Raw genomic sequence first — 20,137 nt, 5'->3', positions numbered from 1 at the left:
ATAAACAAAGAATATGTCTGTCTTGTAGAAGTTAAAAAGTTCAACAGTTGCTGCTTTGAATTTTGCAACAAGCATTATATATTCAATCCCCATTTCTTCATCGCGCAGCAAAGTAGTTCATGGAAATTCATGCGCATTGTATGTGTCCAAAATGCATAGTAATGTTTTAAAAACACGTTATTAATAAGAAAACTAAAAAAGATAGACAATTCATTCGAAATTTAAAAAAAAGAAACAAAATGCCAACACTTTTGACAAAACGTGGCTCTTTTATAACTATTTGGTATAGCGGAAGCTTTACCTTGACGCTGTTTGGTTTTTTGTTTACTTGTGCTATTTATAGTAACACTGGCGATTTGCCTGCCTATAGCCAGGACTCTGCTTTCAGCAGAGCCCGGCTAAAAATGTTAGACATGAATTTTTCACAAACCCTAGGCCCATACATAAAACATGTTGTGTCTTTAGTTATTTGTCTCTAAACTTTGCTACACGTCCGGTGAATATTTATGTGGTCCGCCATTTACAACGCCACTGCATGGTGTTAAATGCAGAACTGTCCTTCAGGCGTGCCACCTTGATTTGCAGTTGGTTGACAGGATCAGTCCTGACGTTATTTTGCTTCAGCTGGGGGGTGACCGTAAGAAGGAACGGGTCTACAAATTCTCCATAAAGAAATTGCACCTACGTGCTTTGGAGAAGGGGAAGAAAGTTTTTTCCCCACAAACTCTTTAAGAAGAAACACTTTGACAGGGATGGAGTTCACCTCAATGATGATGGAAACAGGTGTTTCTAACACAGCATTTTTTCAGCCCTTCGTCTGGCCCTGTGATGCACAGCTGCCTCCTTCCTGTTTAGATTGGTACATATAGATTTTCTGTTAGCTGACCTTTGTTGTTGACCCTATCATATTCAGCCAAAACGGCCTTTTACAACGCCATCAAATGATTAGAAAGAATGTATCTATTACAATGCAGAAACTTATCATGTGTAAAAAAAATTCAAACAATAATGCTTAGTTTAATTACCTCGGATGATTAATTATGTGAGTGCCAACTCAAAACAAGCAATTGTTTTATGTTTGTTGTGATCCCTGTAAATAACAATGTAATTATTTTGGTATCTTATTGATAAGATCTTTTGTTTAATCAATAAAGTGACTGTTCTAATCCATCAGTACACTCTACCTAATAATGCTTTCACACAAGTTTCAGCTTTCCGGGCCAAGTGGTTCTTGAGAAGAAGATTTTTGAAAATTTATAAAAAATTGTCAATAATTCCTCATTATCTTCCCCTTAAAAGGGGGCATGGTCCTTAATTTTAACAACTTTGAATCCCCTTTGCATAGGGACGCTTTGTGCAAAGTTTGGTTGAAATTGGCCCTGTGGTTCTGGAAAGATGTTGAAAATGTGAAAAGTTTACAGACAGACAGACAGACAGATGACACACAAATGTGATCAGAAAAGCTCACATGAGCTTTCAGTTCAGGTGAGCTAACAAACCACAAGATAGTGATACTAGTACAATCTTTATTGATTTTTCTGATCAGTATCACATGGTATCTGCTTTGATAAAAAACAACAATGTTCATCTTCCTCCCTTCTTAATAACATAGGGGAATACAGTTAAGTTTTACACAACCAGTACCTGCTGGTCTCAGCATCTGCAAACAGAAACAATAATTACAATTAACAATAGATTAAGATATACTTTTAATTAGTCAAATTTTATGTATGATACATAAATAAAACTCAATAAGTATTTTCAACACAAAAATGTTAAATGTGCCTTGAGAATGTTTGAATTGCTTAAACATTATTGGGATAGTGACCATATCAAAGGGCCCTGTTTTATTAATTAAGGATATTAAGACGGATAGCATGTTGACTTTAAACTCTAATGTATAAATTAAGTTCAAGATCATTGCACATTCCTTATCCAAGAAGCACTCTATGGGTCAAGTAAAAAGCAGATAGAAGAATAAATAAATATGATGAAGACAAGGATTTTTATAAAGGATTGTAATGACCTTTGCATTTGACATAGGAACTTAATTAAAGGCCACTACAAATCCTTTACCTAAAGACAGTTTTTTGGTAGAATCTGAATAAAATTAATTTTCATGAGAAAGGTTTTAATGAGTAGAAATTTACTTAAGGGGAGGATGATATGTTAATAGAGAGAATCAATTGCAATATATATATATATATATATATATATATATATATATATATATATATATATATATATATATATATATATATATATATATATATATATATATATATATTTACATTATCCAGTGTCTTTGCCTGTGATAACACTACGTATCGATTTTGTACTATATAACTCATAATACAAACGACGCCAAATCCAGGCGCCAGTGGGGTTTGTTTATTTATATTTAAATATTTAATCTTACGATGGCCTAAGATTATACAAATATAAGTAATAAGGAATCATTCTTTGAATATTATGAGGTGATAATTTCGGTCGGGGCGTGATCAAATTTATCATAAAGCCCTTTGGGCTTTATTGGATTTGATCACGCCCCGACCAAAATTATCACTTCATAATACTCAAAGAATGATTCCTTATTCCTTCAATATAAACAACCGATAGGGTCTTGCAAATGTTAAAAATCAGAAATATTGAATAAATTATCCCATATACACTTCTTGCCACCTGTAGCTTAAATACCTTGAATACTGAATCATACCTGAATTATTTTTTTGGTAAAAACTTCCTTTTTTTGCTAGGACTTTGATGACGTTTCAATCTGCTTAATTTTCTTGTCCTAAATAAATAAAAACCATGATAGGAATATCTAATTTGCTCACATGTGCTCTTTACCTCCATCATCAAACCTCACAGTGAGATTGTTTTGTATTATAAAATCATTCCACAGCAATAAATTATTGCTAAAACATTAGCCTCTAACTTTTTTGACATAGTTGACTGATTTAGTATCACTTTGATGAAGAATAAACGGAGAATTGAAGCAAACATGCATTTCTATTTTCAATGTTTACAACAACTAGCTCTTACCTTATGTTTAATGCACAACAATGAAAAATTTTCTTCATCCATAAAGCACCCTATAACATAGAAAAATGTGTGAAACTGTTTAGATTGCATACAGGACATGTTCAACAATTTTTTTCAATGTACATGAATACATTTAGTGTCAATGGTGGTAAAGTGAAACCCACAAAAGACTCTAAGTCTGCAACTTTTGTCAAACATTTACAAGAGACCCTGGGGCCACATTGCCTGAGTATCAATGATCAAAACTTTGATCAAAGTAGCATTATTAATTTTTCCTTGTTTAAAAGATGCTTTTGATAATTTACCACATTTCTAATGTTGAACTTTGAACCCTTTTTGGGCCCCAGTGTTGTTTAACAATTCAGACTAGCCTATACCAAGATGTATTAATACATAACTAGACAATATTGAGATGGTGACCATCTCAAAGGGCCCCGCTTAAATAATGGACAATAGGATGAAAAGAATTTCAGAGAATTTTGCTTTGACCTTGACCTATAACTTAACAATTTTCCACCTGGCATTGAACTTCTAATTCAATCTCGTTACCTCTTACAAATAGGCATTTTTGTTCAATCTGAGCGAGATTAATCAAATGGTAAATAATCTACAATCTAAAACTAATCATAAAGAGATCTGCTACGACCTTCACATTGACTTGGTTCAAAGTAACTACACGCCATTAACCAAAAAGCTCTGTAAGTATCAGCCAAGCAGGGTTAAGTGGAGAGTATATATATGCTCTTTAAAAGGGATTTTTGTGTGATTTAATATTACCATGACACTTCACCTTCAAAAATCATTCAAGGCCTTTTATCAAAGGCACTATGTAGGTAATGTATGAGCCAGATTGGAGCAAAGGGAGAGAAGATATGCTCCGGACAAGGATTTTACATATAACTCTGCTATGACCATAACAATTGACTTTGAAAATTGGTTCAAGGTCACAACACACCCTTTACTTAAAGCTCTGTTTATGAAAAGTATGAGCCAAATACGGCTAAGTGGAAAATATATATGTTCTGAAAAAAGGAATTTTTGGTGGTCTGATATGACCTTGACTCTTGACCTACAAACTTCATTCAAGGTCACTGCACACCCTTTGACCATAGACACTCAGTAAGTGAAGTATGAGCCAGATTGGGCCAAGGGGAGAGAAGATATGCCCCAGACAAGAATTGAATATATAATTCTGATAAGACCTTAACCTTTGACCTAGAAACATGGTTTAAGGTCACTGCACACCCTTTGACCATAGACACTCTGTAAGTGAAGTATGAGCCAGATTGGACCAAGGGGAGAGAAGATATGCCCCAGACAAGAATTGAATATATAATTCTGCTATTACCTTAACCTTTGACCTAGATACATGGTTCAAGGTCAATGAACATCCTTTTCCCAAAGGCACTCTGTGGGTGAAGTATGATTGGACCAAGGGACGAACAGATGGATGGAAATATGGATAGACAGATGGACAGACAGACAGTCAGACTGATCACTATAAGGCGCCTGCAAAGCGGGGCCCTAATGATATTACAAACTAGACACGATCTTGTTACAAGCAACAAAGAGGACTTTCGTCTGATTTAAGAAGTTACATATGTACGACATTGAATTTGCTATTCAACAGCTTAACATGATTTTGAAATGGAAGAAAGGGGTCTTCATTCTAAAAGCCAGATACTAATTAATTGAAAACATTTAGACCCCTATTGGTTCGTGATTTGAGGAGCGAGCCCTTTTTTCTTGATATTAAATAAAAGGTCTTATAATTCTATAATTTACCTTGAGAGAGAGAGAGAGAAAGAGAGAGAGAGAGAGAGAGAGATGCCTTAAAACTTATCAGCGACATCACATAGCAAAATATATACCCAAGTTTGGGAGAGAGAAAGAAAGGGAGAAAGAGATATGATGATGATGATGATGATACTGAATGGGAAATTCTAACAACAATTTTCTTTCTATCGATTTGAATTATTGTAACAAGAGGCCCATGGGCCACATCGCTCACCTGAGGAACAATGGGTATGATAAAATCAGCTTAATGAAGTCAGAATACAAACAATCTGGACAATGTACAATAATACATGTAGATCCTGTAAAAATAAAATCCATTTTCCCCCCTGGATATTCTTATGTTTATAATCATAAGTCCCTTTTCTAACAGGATGATTTTATAGTCATATCACATGTTGAGTATTGCAGTCCTCAAAAAGATCCTTTACAATTGTTTATATATGGGATATTAAGCTACATCAAACTCTTAACCTTCTTGTGAGGCCGAAGAATTGTCCTGGAGTCAAAGTCTTAACAATTATAAAGAATCATCTGGCTGATTAGTTTCTGAGAAGAAGATTTTAAAATATTTACTCTATATATTCCTTTGTAAAACTTTAACACCCCCCCCCCCCCCCCCATGTGGCCTCACCCTACCCCAAGGGATCATGTTTTCACAACTTTGAATCTGCACTACCTGAGGATACTTCAACACAAGTTTCAGCTTTCCTTGCTGTTTAGTTTCTGAGAAGAAGAATTTGAAAGATTTACTCTATATATTCCTATGTAAAACTTCGACCCTCCATTGTGCCCCACCCTACCCCCAGGGATCATGATTTTCACAACTTTGAATCTGCACTACCTGAGGATGCTTCCACATAAGTTTCAGCTTTCCTGGCTGATTAGTTTCTGAGAAGAAGATTGTTAAAGATTTACTCTATATATTCCTATGTAAAACTTCGACCACCCCATTGTGGCCCCACCCTACCCCTGGGGGTCATGATTTTCACAACTTTGAATCTACACTACCTGAGGGTGCTTCCACACAAGTTTCAGCTTTCCTGGCTGATTAGTTTTTGAGAAGAGGATTTTCAAAGATTTACTCTATATATTCCTTTGTAAAACTTAAACATCCCCCCCAATGTGGCCTCACCCTACCACTGGGGGTCATGATTTTCACAACTTTGAATCTACACTACCTGAGGATGCTTCCACACAAGTTTCAGCTTTCCTGGCTGTTTAGTTTCTGAGAAGAAAATCTTTAAAGATTTACTCTATATATTCCTATGTACAACTTCGACCCCCCATTGTGCCCCACCCTACCCCCGGGGATCATGAATTTCACATCTTTGAATCTACACTGCCTGAGGATGCTTCCACACGAGTTTCAGCTTTCCTGGCTGATTATTTTCTGAGAAGAAGATTTTCAAAGATTTACTCTATATATTCCTATGTAAAACTTCGACCCCCCATGTGGCCCCACCCTACCCCTGGGGGTCATGATTTTCACAACTTTGAATCTACACTACCTCAGGATGCTTCCACACAATTTTCAGCTTTCCGGGCTGATTATTTTCTGAGAAGAAGATTTTTAAAGATTTACTCGATATATTCCTATGTAAAACTTCGACCCCCCATTGTGGCCCTACCCTACATCCAGGGATCATGAATTTCACATCTTTGAATCTACACTACCTGAGGATGCTTCCACACAAGTTTCAGCTTTCCTGGCTGATTATTTTCTGAGAAGAAGATTTTTAAAGATTTACTCTATATATTCCTATGTAAAACTTCGACCCCCCATTGTGCCCCGCCCTACCCCTGGGGGGTCATGAGTTTCACAACTTTGAATCTACACTACCTGAGGATGCTTCCACAAGAGTTTCAGCTTTCCTGGCTGATTAGTTTCTGAGAAGAAGATTTTTAAAGATTTACTCTATATATTCCTATGTAAAACTTCGACCCCCCATTGTGGCCCCACCCTACCCCCTGGGGTCATGAATTTCACAACTTTGAATCTACACTACCTGAGGATGCTTCCACACAAGTTTCAGCTTTCCTGGCTTTCTGGTTCTTGAGAAGAAGATTTTTGAAAATTTCTCGAAATTTTTCATTAATTTCTAATTATCTCCCCTTGAAAACGAGTGTGGCCCTTAATTTTCACAACTTTGAATCCCCTTTGCCTAAGGATGATTTGTGCCAAGTTTGGTTGAAATTGGCCCAGTAGTTCTTGAGAAGATGTTGAAAATGTGAAAAGTTTACGGACAGACGGACGACAGACAAAATGTGATCAGAATAGCTCACTTGAGCTTTCAGCTCAGGTGAGCTAAAAATGAAACGATCGAATACAATGTAATTTAGAGCACACTGGTTGGTTACCAGTTTCTAACATATAATAAGAACTGTTTTAATATGTATAGGATGAATTTGGACGTCGTAATTTGACAAAATTAACTTGCTTTATAAGGAGGTTTTTTACCCGTGTATTACCTTAAATCAAACATAATCCCCTCTTTCTCTCCCTTTCACATGGACGCACATTTTATTTGATTCATTTTTACAATATTTCATATCAATATAAATCAAAGTACTGAAGTACTGTCGGGAGTTGATTTTATTGAGCATTATTAATTTTAAAATTAACAATATGTTATTTTTCCTGGCAAGTAGTTTTTAATCTGTATTTGAATTTAGCACATATTTATAATATGAATTCTCGAACTTTTCCGACAAGAATTTCGAGAAAACCCCGTATGAATCATGTTGTGTAATATTTAAATATAGAATTAATTCCATCAAACTGTTAATCAGTAAACGAAATGTTTCTAAAAATTGTACACGTCTGGATCCAAGCAATATTGAACTCTAGTCTCGTTCAACCAGACGATCGGCTGTCTCCTCTGCTTGTCGGAAATTTACGGAGACAGCTGAGCGTCTGGTTGAACGAGACTATATTTAACTATGGCGTAGGAATACATGCAACTACAAAAAACAATTAAATTGTTCGTACCATATAAAATCTGACTATTTTCAAGGTATTTATAAGTACATTTCGTTTGAAAAACAATGGTACAGCATACAGTACACCGAATTTATCTATTATTTTCAAGAACTATGTCTTGTCAGCGCTGATGATTTGTGCTTAGGTCCAAACACTGTTTCACTTTCGGTTTGCCAGAGTAACTGCATAGGAGAGTTGAATAAAATCAACTCCCAAAAAATCGGGTGGTTGGAATGTCTCCGTTAATACTGTTAACGTACTATATTTAGGGTGTACAATATTTGGCGGAATATAATTTTTCAACAAGTTAGCATGGATTTGATTTAGCGCATTTCTGAATTTACCTTTTTATCTACTTATGTATTTAACATTTGGCAATGTACTTGATTTTGCGGACGCCGTTTTCCGCCAAAAACAGAATAGAATACACAGCCAAAGGACTAAAGACAGTTTTTTAATACGTTTGAATATCATTTAATGAAACAAATTTGAAACATTAAAAGGTATAGGAATGTACATCAGTTATTTACATAATTATATAATTTTTGCAAATTTCGGATAATCGGCTCAAAAATTTACAGCGGCAATCTGAAACATACAGGTAGTTATATTTTATGGTTCAAAAATTTATTTCAATGAATTTATTTTCACTTTTATGTCGTCAAAATTGATATTCTTTTTGTTTAAATTCCGTTTCGTTTCGATTTTTGGTTTCGTTTCGTTTGGTTAGGTTTTCGCTTCGATTGGTTTCGTTTTGTTCGATTTCGTTTCGTTTTGCACTTTACAGGCGCCCCCTAATAGGGGCCATTAACAAAATTTTGTTTGTTAACATCTAAATCATTTGGAGCATCTTCTCTTCAAATCTCAGTTAAGTGCTATTAAAGAATGACCTTCTGACCCCTTATTTGAGGGTCCAGCCCCTATTTCTTGATATCAAATGAAAGGTCTTTATGTATTGAACACATTTTGTTCAACAAGTGTTCAGAAATTCTTTACTGTTCTTGAGAAATCTATCTGGGAAAGAACATTTTAGGGGCTGACCCCTTATCTCCCTATTGGAGCCATTTAGCAAAATTTTGAGGGTTGAATATTGTTTAGAACATCTTTCTAAGCATCTTCTTCTCTATGTTGCATTTAAGAATATTTTTACTTTTCGAAATACAGAGGGTTCCCCTTAAACGGATAGTCAATTTGTCAGAGAAAAATTATCAGATTAACTGATTATTATATTAACCGATTTAGCGCTTTTGTGGTCTTTGATTTTGGTATAGAATAAAATATAACTTGTTTCAAGACATAAATTATCAATGAAAAGATATAATCTGTATGTCAATAGTTTGAATTGAAATAATTTACCTTGCATTAGCAAAGAAATTGCATTTCAGTCTTTATTTTGTTTTTAATGCTTGAAAGAAAATGTTTCTCTTTATCACAATGGTTTCAAAGTGGCCGCCATTTGACAGGGAGTAATAAGAGGAAATGGCTAATTGTCTGAACATTCCAACTATTCACCTGGACAATTTATTTTAATTCTTTTTCTGTTATATAAAATGCTCTAAAATAAATGATTATGCATGATAAAAAAATTATTTGAATTGTATTCATTAAGTTTTCTACCCTGTTGAAAAATTGAAAAGTAATCAGAATTTCCTCAATGTCACATGTTCCAAAGCCAGTCACTTTTGATTCAGAAATTACATGTTTAAATAATTCTTAATGGTGCAAGCCCAGCATGTAATTAACACATGCAGTTGGTAAATAAACAATCAAATGTGAACACAGGTAAGGCCAGTCCTGTGTGCAGTCATCCAGAACAACTATAGATGTTGGTTGCTTTTATCTTCGAAGAAGGGAGCCACCCATGTGTGCTGAAGTGTAACTAATGCCCCGTAAAGAGTTACTGTGTACACAAGAGGGATGTCAAACAATAAACAAAGAAAATACAGGTGTAAGAGGGTGGGGATTACAATTAGAACAAGATATCTTTGAGCCAATGCTAACTAGTAGTACACCCGCTCTAATGTGAATATGCAAAACAAAATAAGCAAAGTGGACATTTAACAGGAAGTTGGCATCCGATTGGTACAAAAATAATCCCACATTATGGCATGCCTAAACAAATAGTGTGTTAAAAATTTAAGCATCTGCAATAAATAGTTGCTGAGAAATCTTCCACGAAAATTTGGATGAAAATTTAGGCTGAAAATAAACAAAGTTGTCATTTAACAGGAAGTTGATGTCCAATTGGTACAAAATTATATCTCACTATATGGTATGCCTAAACCAATAGTGTGTTAAAATTTAAAGCATTTGCAATAAATAGTTGCTGAGAAATCTTCCACGAAAATTTGGATGAAAATTTAGGCTGAAAATAAACAAAGTTGTCATTTAACAGGAAGTTGACGTCCAATTGGTACAAAATTATATCTCACTATATGGTATGCCTAAACCAATAGTGTGTTAAAATTTAAAGCATTTGCAATAAATAGTTGCTGAGAAATCTATGTAGAAAATTTGCTTGAAAATTTAGGCTAAAATTAACAAAGTCGTCATTTAACAGGAAGCTGACGTCCGATTAATAAAAAAAATATATCCCACAATATGTCATGCCTAAACAAATAGTGTGTTAAAAGTTCAAGTGTCTGCAATGAATAGTTGCTGAGAAAAAATGTAACGGAAATTTGTTATGGACAGACAGACGCTGGACAAAAAGTATCTGAAAAGCTCATTTGAGCTTTCAGCTCAGGTGAGCTAAAAAGCTTACAATGGTGACAATGACAGAAAACTGACATATTTTTATCAGAAATGCTTTGGCTCTGTTGAGTTAATTTTTGTTTTTAAATTATCTAAATACTTTAGAAATTTTGTACACACCTGACTCTACAGCACAAATGTAATGAAACTTTTGGGAACATCCTTTGTGTAGACATCCAACCATAGCACCATTTTCTTTGCAAGCTGAACACATCTACAAAAAACATGTTTATAAAAAAGACAAAACTTACGCAAAACTCAAATACAACATAGGTATTCATATCAAATATAATCTGTATCTATACAGATATCCCAAGGGTCTTTATGGCCATTGGGTTTAATACAACCCTAATAATGATTTACAAAATGGCAATTTAATATTACTTGATAATATATAATAAATTGATACAGGAAAAGATGCTGATAAATAAATATTTATATGATTATGAAATAAAAGGGTCAGGAATTGTGAAGTTTTTAAAATATTTTATTTCATTCAATGACTGAATAACATTGTATGATATTGTACAATATAATATTGTATCAAATTGTACTGTAACAAGAGATGTTTGTGAATTATGCCCCCTCCCTTGGAAACATCCACAAAGAAAATGAACATAAACTGCAATTAAATAATTGGAAAATTCTCTACATCCAAGGGGCTGTCGAAAATTGCACAATCGTACCCAATATCAAACTTGACCTAGATATTATCATAATTAATCTGTATACCAAATTTCATTTCAATATGTGAAACTTCTGTGTAGAAAATGAACGAAAACTGCAATAAATAGAATTTCTACATCCAAGGGGCATAACTCTGTCGAAGCTCTATCATACCTAAAATCAAACTTGACCTAGATATTATTTAGATAAAGCTGCATACCATATTTCATATCAATTAGTGCATCCTCTGATAAGAAAATTAGCGAAAACTGCAAATATTTGGAATTTTTCTACATCCAAAGGACATAACTCTGTCGAAAAATTGCTCAATCGTACCCAATATCGAACTTGACCTAGATATTATCATGATAATTTTTTTTACCAAATTTCATTTCAATATATTTATCCTATTAGCAGAAACTGCAAATAACTGGAATTTTTCTAAGTCCAAGGGCCATTACTCTGTCAAAAATTGCTGGATCGAACCCAATATCAAACTTGACCTAGTTATTATCATGATAAACTTGTATACTAAATTTCATTTCAATATATTTACATCTACAAAGTATTATTCCCTCTATTTCTTATGGAAACCTATATTGTTAATTCACTGCTCTATAGAAACAGCCAGACTGAAATCTACACGCCCCGTTTATCGATTGGTCGAAATCTACAGCTGCTGAAACTGATAAGAAACTGACAGGACAGATATAGACACGCCCTGTTTATCGATTGGTCCAAACCTACAGCGACCTAGAAAAAATCACGGACTGCACGAAATAATCATGACAATGTTAGACTCAAAGTCTCACAGGAGGCGATTTGGCTGTTTCTTTTAGCTAACGTACCTACGTACATTGACAGTAATTTAGTGAATTTTACTTACTTTTCATAATCAATTTATCAATTAGCTAAAAGAAAGATGTTAATATAAACAATAAAATGCTTTCTTTGATGATTCATTCGGGTTATGAAGGTATTTACATAACCCGCTAACGCATCACCTTGTTTTGGAGTCGCGAAGAGTTATTTATGTCATCTTTTACGAATCAACAAATCAGAAGCAATTAATTGAAATATAGGGAATATTCTCTAGATATTATTCCTAACCGGTCAATATTTAAAAAAATATATATAGAAGAGATATATAGTGATAATATACTACTGAATATAACAATATATAAATAGTGCCTGTTTGGGAGGGTAACTGTTGAAATTGACACCCCGAGAAACTATCTATATAATATCGACCAGCTCAAGTAGCCATTGATGATCGTAAACCAGTAGCTGATGTCAACAATTTACGTGTTCGAAAAGATTTAATAAGTAGATTAATCAGTAATGCACAGAGTCAATAATCTCTCAGAAAAATGAAGTAAATATCATAAATTCAATTGGAATGAATCTATAGGTATGGACAAATAATACCCCCTAGCAGAATGTGTGCTACCTTACACGTCATTGATTCATTGATCTGCTTTTAACATATTAAGCTTATAAATTTAAATATACAACTATCATTAAAAGGAGAACAATAGACAAACATGCGCTGACTATGTATTAAGTCTGTAAAAAAAGAGGGCGTCCTCATTATCCTATGGAGATAAAAAAAAATGTAATGACCCTTACCTATGAAAACGACTTCATACTTTGTAAATATGAACTTTTAATTAATATAATCGCATCAAGCTGCAGCTAAGACATTGAAAATTCCTACAATTTAAAGAAATATGCCCTTTTTTAAAATTTATTTTGTCGCAATTAAGTGCAGTCCTCCTTATCAGACTATTCTATAGGGAATACAAAATTGCATCTACAGAGAGACAAACAGACAGACAGGGTGAATCCAATATACCCCCTTTAAACTTTGTTTGTGGGGGTATAAAAACAGATAGCGATGGGTCACCTATATGACTTAGGAGACCTAGAAATTCATTTAGTTGGAATTTAGTTATTTAGTTATTTAGTTACAATGAGCAATTTAACTTTTCTCTATTGAATGATATACATGTATTGCTTACTGTGGTTGAGGCTATAGCTGTAGCCTCTTCAAGGCCATAGATTTTCTGCCCTATAAGTAGAACCCCATCAGCCCAGGCAATACAGTCTTCATGCACCCATACTTCCTCTGATCTGGACAAATCAGCTAAGTTTGTGCGCTTTTTAGTTTTCTGCTGCAAATCACCTACATCTAAATTAGTCACAATTTTCTGTTTGTGTTTTTTCAAATCTGAATTTGGTGTATCTTGCGGGCTAGATGAAGGAATATTTCCTTCACAAAAGTATGGTCCAAATAGATCCCCAAGGAATTTAAAACTACTGTGTTTATGACACAATTGACACACCCAATTTGTCTCTGTGAGGGAATTGCTAGGCACATGGATTGATTTCTCTGCCGAGAGTTTAGACATATGAACAGTAGACACAGTAATCGGTGTGGACACTTTCTTTGTAATCTTTTGGTCTGACATCTCAGACCCTTCCTCATACTGATTCACTACACGACAACAGCATGGTTCTGTGGTCTTGACACGTAAAAAGGGTCCAGTAATTCGACTTTTGTTCTCATCAAGTTTGACTCTCTCAGGTTTCTTGTGTTTCTTATTCATGATGCTGATGGCCTTTCTTAAGTTTATTTCTTCAGTTTCATCATCAAGCAGCTCAAACTTTGCATGAGATTTTTGCAGCTTTTTAAGTCTTCCTTTCCCACTTTTATTCCCACTTTTCACATTCTGTGATTTTAACTTCTTCTTGTCTTTTAATAATGATTTTTTCTGTTTTTCTTTCACCTCTTTTCCCAATTCATCATCACTGATAGAAATTACTTCACCATCTTCATTAACCAATTTTGCAATATAGGAATTCTTTTGCTGCTTGAGTTCTGAACAGTTATTTTTTGTCATAGTACCAGAAAAATCCTCCACTGACACATCTTCTAAAGTGACTTTTGCATTGGTTTTTGATTTTGTCCTCTTGCTGCCCTCAACAGCTGATAACACAGTTACATCCTTGTCTATTTTTGACTTATTATCATCACTATCATCATCATTATCATCATCATTTAATATGATTACATTAGCTTCCTCATTTTTCCCACAATCTTTAGTGCTACGGGAATTATTTTCCCTTCTTTCTATCTTACTTTTCTGTTCTACTTCTTCTTCAGAATCAAGGACATAATCAGCACTGTAATACAAATCACCATACTTTAATGATGAGGCAGTCCTTCTCTTTCTACTAGATCTCTTGGCAGGAGTTCTACTTGGAGTTTTATTGGCCGATTGTTTATTTTTGGTAACCATTTTCTCATCATCATCAGAGTCTTTCTTAACATTTTGGGCAGATGAATGGTTCTTAGATTTCCTAATTCTGCCTGATTTAGAGGTACTTTCAAACTTCCCATTTTTCTGCTCAGACTGAATATGGCCATTTTGGGTGTTAGTGGAATTTCTACTTAAGCCTTCGACTAGATTGCTTTTGTCATCTTTTTTTGCACATGGACTTGATTTACTTTTAACTTTTGCCTGATTTTTTGCACCATCAACAGCTAATGTTTGTGAATTCTTTGTTGTGTCTAAGGCTAATTCATGAATATTGATATTCTCCACAGATTGTACGGATCCCTCACCTTCTACTACAGAAGAAGGTGGAGAGGACTGATTCTCCTCTAGACTAATGATGTCATCCCTTTCTGTATCATTGGCAGAGCTGACATCTCCTTCTGGGGACACTTCATCTGACACATTGTCCAGTGGAAGGGGGGATCCCTGATCCTGAGTAAAATCTATATCCTCTCTGACTAAAAGTACACCACCATCATCACTGTCTGAATCAGTATAGTTAGCAGAACTGTACTGTGCAGCACTTGCCAATCTAGCTGGGACACCCCTTAGTGACATTGACCTGGGCATTTGTGACCTCCTCCATCGATATTTGGCTGCAAGTTGGTCTCTCCTAGAATATGTCTTTACCAATAATGGATTTTCCCTGACTTTAGCAAACATTTTTGAATTAAAATGAAAGCTTGAATTTATATTTAACTTTTTCTTTCGCTTTGTCTTTTTAATACACTTTGGTCTGTAATACTGTATACATGAATTTTCATCCCCATTTAACTGAGGAATTATCTCATTATTGTTTTCTTTGGCAACATTTTCATAATCAATTATTTCAGAGAGTATGTCATCATTTTCCTTACAACCTACTGATTTGCAGATTACCTGCTCACAACCATCAGTCTCTGGATTTATCATGGTTTTGCACTGAAGAAGACCACAGTTTGGATATGCATGAACCCCACTTTCAGATATTTCTTTCACATCCAGAGTCACATCTTCTGCATCACTTGAAAGCAAGTTTTCTTTATCTTTTACCAGTATTTCCTTTGTCATATCACCTTGCTGTACTTCTTTGTCACCTTGTGTTTCATTTTGTCCCTGATTTTCAAAATGTTCCTGTATTTCTTTACCATTCTGAGCTTCATCAGATAGCTGTTCAACCTCATGCTGCTGAGATATATTACATGTCTGAAGATCACTGTGATGTTTGGTTTCCAACATTTGTTCAGTTTTTTCCTTCACAAGCGAACTTTTCTCTCCAGATTGAATAAATTTTATATTTGATACATTTTTACTTTTGTCAGATTCTACACTGTTATTAGAAAACTCAATCTTTGAAAAGTCTGGAGATTCAACATGGCCAAGATCTCTATTTGAGGAATCTAATGAACATGATTCATGGGATAGGTCATTTGAAATGGCTAAAGTATCACTACATATAATATTTGAGGTCTTTGCCATTTTAGTTTTTACATCACTAATATTATCACAGCGTTCAGGACTGTTTGTTTTCGATGCCGAAACCTGGTCCTGGTTTTGAAACTGGTTGTCGACATCACTATTCAAGTTTTTTGGGTGTTCATTTGACTGTGTTAATTCAAGGCAAGCATCATTGATGACACTTTTAGGATCAATCACCTGATGGTCAGGTAACATACACAACTTTTGTAGAGACTGAAGAGGATTGGAGTTGGACTTTTCTTGAGGAGAAAGATTAGGTTCTGGAATGTCTGAAGCACTGTCACTAAAGAACTGACCAGAAATATTGGACAGGGGCATAGAGGACTTGTGCTGTGGACTATGCAATGAAGATCTGGATGAGTTACTGTATGGCGACACATTATGACTAGCAGGTGGGGTGACTGGGTTGGTCTTTGGTGAGTACTGATTCAAGGAGTTTTGTTGGTTTGGTGATGTTATCAGGCCTTGGTACACTGAGTGATTTCCACTTGGTACATTCACACACAGCTGTTGGTGGTGTGGAGATGCATTGGGAGCATTAACTTGACAGCTGATGGGAGAAGCCATCTGGCAAGGTGAACATACTTCTCCACCTGGAGAAGGTGCAACAGAACGGGGGGACTTGACACATGGTCCACTCATTCCATAAGTTGGGCTATGGATTGACTGTGGACTGGAATTGGGCATGCTTTGTCCACTGTGATGAGAAGTAGTTGGACTGTGTAGATATGCAGGATTTGGACTCATTGGAGATGCACATGGTCTTTGTGAGGCTTGATGTGGAGAAGAATTTGGGTAAGCAAATTGATGAGCTTGTCCCATGTGTTGCTGCTGCGATGTTGAGCTTGGACAGTTACCCTGCATAGAATAGCTGTTATGGGGAGATTTGGGTGGTATGTGATATGGTGCTGAACGATTTTTGGACAAAGGAACAGTAACCGTTTGATTTGGCATGTATGTAGATGCTGCCATTTGTAAAATATTGTTGGCAACTTCCTGTGGATTTTGGTTTACGGAGTTGTGGCGCATATGTGGATGCATCAATGTCTGTGGCACTTGTTGATTAGATACATTCTGAGACTGTGGTCTAGTATGGTAGCCTAAACAAATAAAATAAAATAATATTGTAATACATAAGATCAACATGTATTGGATAGAATTAAAAATAATTTGAGATACAATATTCCCCTAAAATACAGAGAGATGAATAAAAATGTCTGCAATCTGGAAAAAACGCCACAAAAACTTGTAACTTGCAACAAAGCTCCACCATAAAAAATGTTTGTACTTTGCACACCTTATTGGAGCCCATTATTGGAGGTCAAATTTTGAACTAAAATTGTCATAATGGGACTAATTACCCTACAAAGAATAGAGCAAATGTTAATTTTCCTTATTACAGTAACTAAAATTGTTGAAACACAAAGTTTTGTGAAACTTCAAAATATAATAGCAAAAATATATTGTTATGAATTTATTTCCTGTGTTTCCAATTACCAAACAACAACTAGTAGCCTAATTGTTCTCAAACAATTAGAGGTCTTTCCACCTCATTGATTTTTATGTTTGAAATAAGATTGCTTCAATAGAATAAAGTAATTTTTATAAAGTATTGCGTTACTTCGTAAAAAAGTGTCAAAAGATTAAGTTTGCAATTTTTTATTGCATGACCTTGACCTTTACGTCATTTTGATTGGACACATATATTTAGATAAATTCTCAAGATTGATCAACTAAAGGGGCATAGTCACCATTTTGATCAAATTTTATTTTTCTATTTTTATTTTTTATGATGCTTTAGAAATCGATTTCTAATGATCAACAAGAATTTAGTTATCAGTCAAAGAGTTTATTATTTTTTTTTACATTCATTTGGTTTAATAAACCGGTACAAGTGCTTTTTCAAGGTGATTGTTCTCTCTTCTAATTTGTTTTAAGCATAAATAAATAGTTCCCTGCGTTTATCGCATTCATTTTATATCTAAAACTGGAAATTTTTCTTCAACATTTAAAACGTAAACTAAAGCTTTGTTTACATGACAGAGAATTGCGAGCCCCGTATCTCACTTATAACACGACGAATGACACTCAAATTTTGGTTGACTGTTAGAAATGCCTTACTAAAGCATTTTAAACATTTAAAATGGAAATATACATTTTGACCAAAATTGTGACCATGCCCCTATAAGCCTAATAAATAAACCAAGAAAACGTTAAAACTTTTAGAAAAATCCACAGAATACTGATGTATAATAGCTTTTTTTGACAGTTCTGAAGATTTTAGATACAGTTTGCAACCACAAATTTTCTTTGTATTGAAATTTACATGCATTATATAAAGCAAGGAACGGGTAATATGGGACTACTCCATATTGTGACATACTTCCTATTGAAATAAACAATAAAATTAAGTATATATAATTTTACAATTTTCTTCTTTTCAAATATTGTTACCTAATAGCGTACCACAACGGGTTAGAGCATTAACTACCAATCTGTAAGTTGGGTTAGAGTGTTATAGACTGTCCCAAGATATTTATGCAGCACATTTGGACGATTTTTAATAAAAATACACATACCTGTGAAAGAGAAATAGTTGAGAGGGATAATTTCCAAGATTGACACATTATAATCTTTCACTCGAAAAAAATGCACAGGAGTGAAAAAAGATTCCTTACAGAGATTTATAATGGGGAATGTTTACATCTTTTCTCCATTCAGAATACACTCGGAATACATTCTGCAATTTTACAACGTTATCATCCGGACTTACAGATATACAAAATCCCCGTAGACATAACATTTTTGGGAGTTGATTTTAAACAACTCTCCTATGCAGTTACTCTGGCAAACCAAAAGTGAAACAGTGTTTGGACCTAAGTACAAATCATCACCGCTGACAAGATTTAGTTCTTGAAAATAATCGATAAATTCAATGTAATGTATCTTGATGCATTGGTTTTTAAGAAACTTATTTATGAATAACTTGAAAATAGTCAGATATTAAATAATAAGAACACTTTAGATATTTTTTGCAGTTGTATTTATTCATACGCCAGAGTTCAATAAAGTCTCATTCAACCATCAGCTGTCTTCGTAAATATCAGACAAGCAGAGAGTCATTCTATATTTAGAGGTCGCGTCATCAAGCGATCACGTGATCTGATGTACACATTCTCTTGCTTGTTCAAGATAAACGGAGACAGCCAAGCATCTGGTTGAACAAAACTAGAGTTCATTATAGCTTGGATCCATACAATTTTTTGCATATTTCGATTACTTATACATAGTTTGATGGAATCAATTCTATCTTAAATCATTACACAACACGATTCATACGGGGTTTTTCTCAAAATTCTTGTCCGAAAAGTCTAAGAATTCATATTATAAAAATGTGCATAATTCAAAGACAGATTATAAACTACTTGCCAAGCAAAGTTATATATCGTTGATTTCAAATGAATAATAATTGATAAAATCAACTCCTGTCAGTACTTCAGTACTTTGATTTAGCATTGTATTGAAACCTGATAAGCTAACAGGTGCATTTCGACTGAGAAATCTTGGAAATTTTTCATACTTTTGAATGAACATTGTTTAAACCCTGAGGTATTTATAAATATCATGCAATTAAGCAAAATGTAAATCCATGATATCTTGGGACAGAGAATAACTATAGACTGTCCCAAGATATTAATGTTGCACTTTTGGGTGATTTTTTAGAAAATTACACATGCCTGTGAAAGAAGTGCAATTGAGATTGATTAAAGAAAAAATTTCCAAGATAACTTCATCATTTACACATTTCCATTTTTCCATTGTAAAAATTCACAGAAACAAAATCAGATTTTCTACAGAGATTTATAATGGAGAATGTTTACACCTTTTTTCTTTAGGAGAATTTTTCAAGGTTATCATCTGGGTCTGTTTCAATGCAAAATCCCCGTATACATCACATTTTTTAGCCATGTATTGCAACCTGATAAGCTAAAAGGGGCGTTTCAATAAATTTTTATCCTTTTGAATGAACATTGTTTGAACTCTGAGGTATCTATAAATATCGAGTAATTAAACAAAATGTGAATCGAGGATATCT

At 34.4% G+C, this 20,137-nt stretch overlaps 1 protein-coding gene across 1 annotated transcript in view; it reads right to left on the bottom strand.

Annotated features, from left to right (window-relative positions):
* Nucleotides 1-1,512: 1,512 nt before the first annotated feature.
* Nucleotides 1,513-20,137, bottom strand: part of LOC128168299 (uncharacterized) — a 35,653-nt gene continuing 17,028 nt past the window's right edge. Inside the window, exons 5-9 of the mRNA XM_052834514.1 lie at nucleotides 13,264-17,141; nucleotides 10,697-10,790; nucleotides 3,046-3,095; nucleotides 2,717-2,794; nucleotides 1,513-1,660 (exon numbers count right to left, since the gene is read on the bottom strand). Coding sequence (XP_052690474.1) covers nucleotides 2,753-2,794; nucleotides 3,046-3,095; nucleotides 10,697-10,790; nucleotides 13,264-17,141 — 4,064 coding nt within the window. The 3' untranslated portion in view covers nucleotides 1,513-1,660; nucleotides 2,717-2,752. The remainder of the gene's footprint in view (nucleotides 1,661-2,716; nucleotides 2,795-3,045; nucleotides 3,096-10,696; nucleotides 10,791-13,263; nucleotides 17,142-20,137) is intronic.

This window comes from Crassostrea angulata, chromosome 10 (genome assembly GCF_025612915.1).
Source record: "Crassostrea angulata isolate pt1a10 chromosome 10, ASM2561291v2, whole genome shotgun sequence".
In the NCBI taxonomy this organism is placed as follows: Eukaryota; Metazoa; Mollusca; class Bivalvia; order Ostreida; family Ostreidae; genus Magallana; species Magallana angulata.
This window is presented reverse-complemented; position numbering and strand designations above follow the sequence as displayed.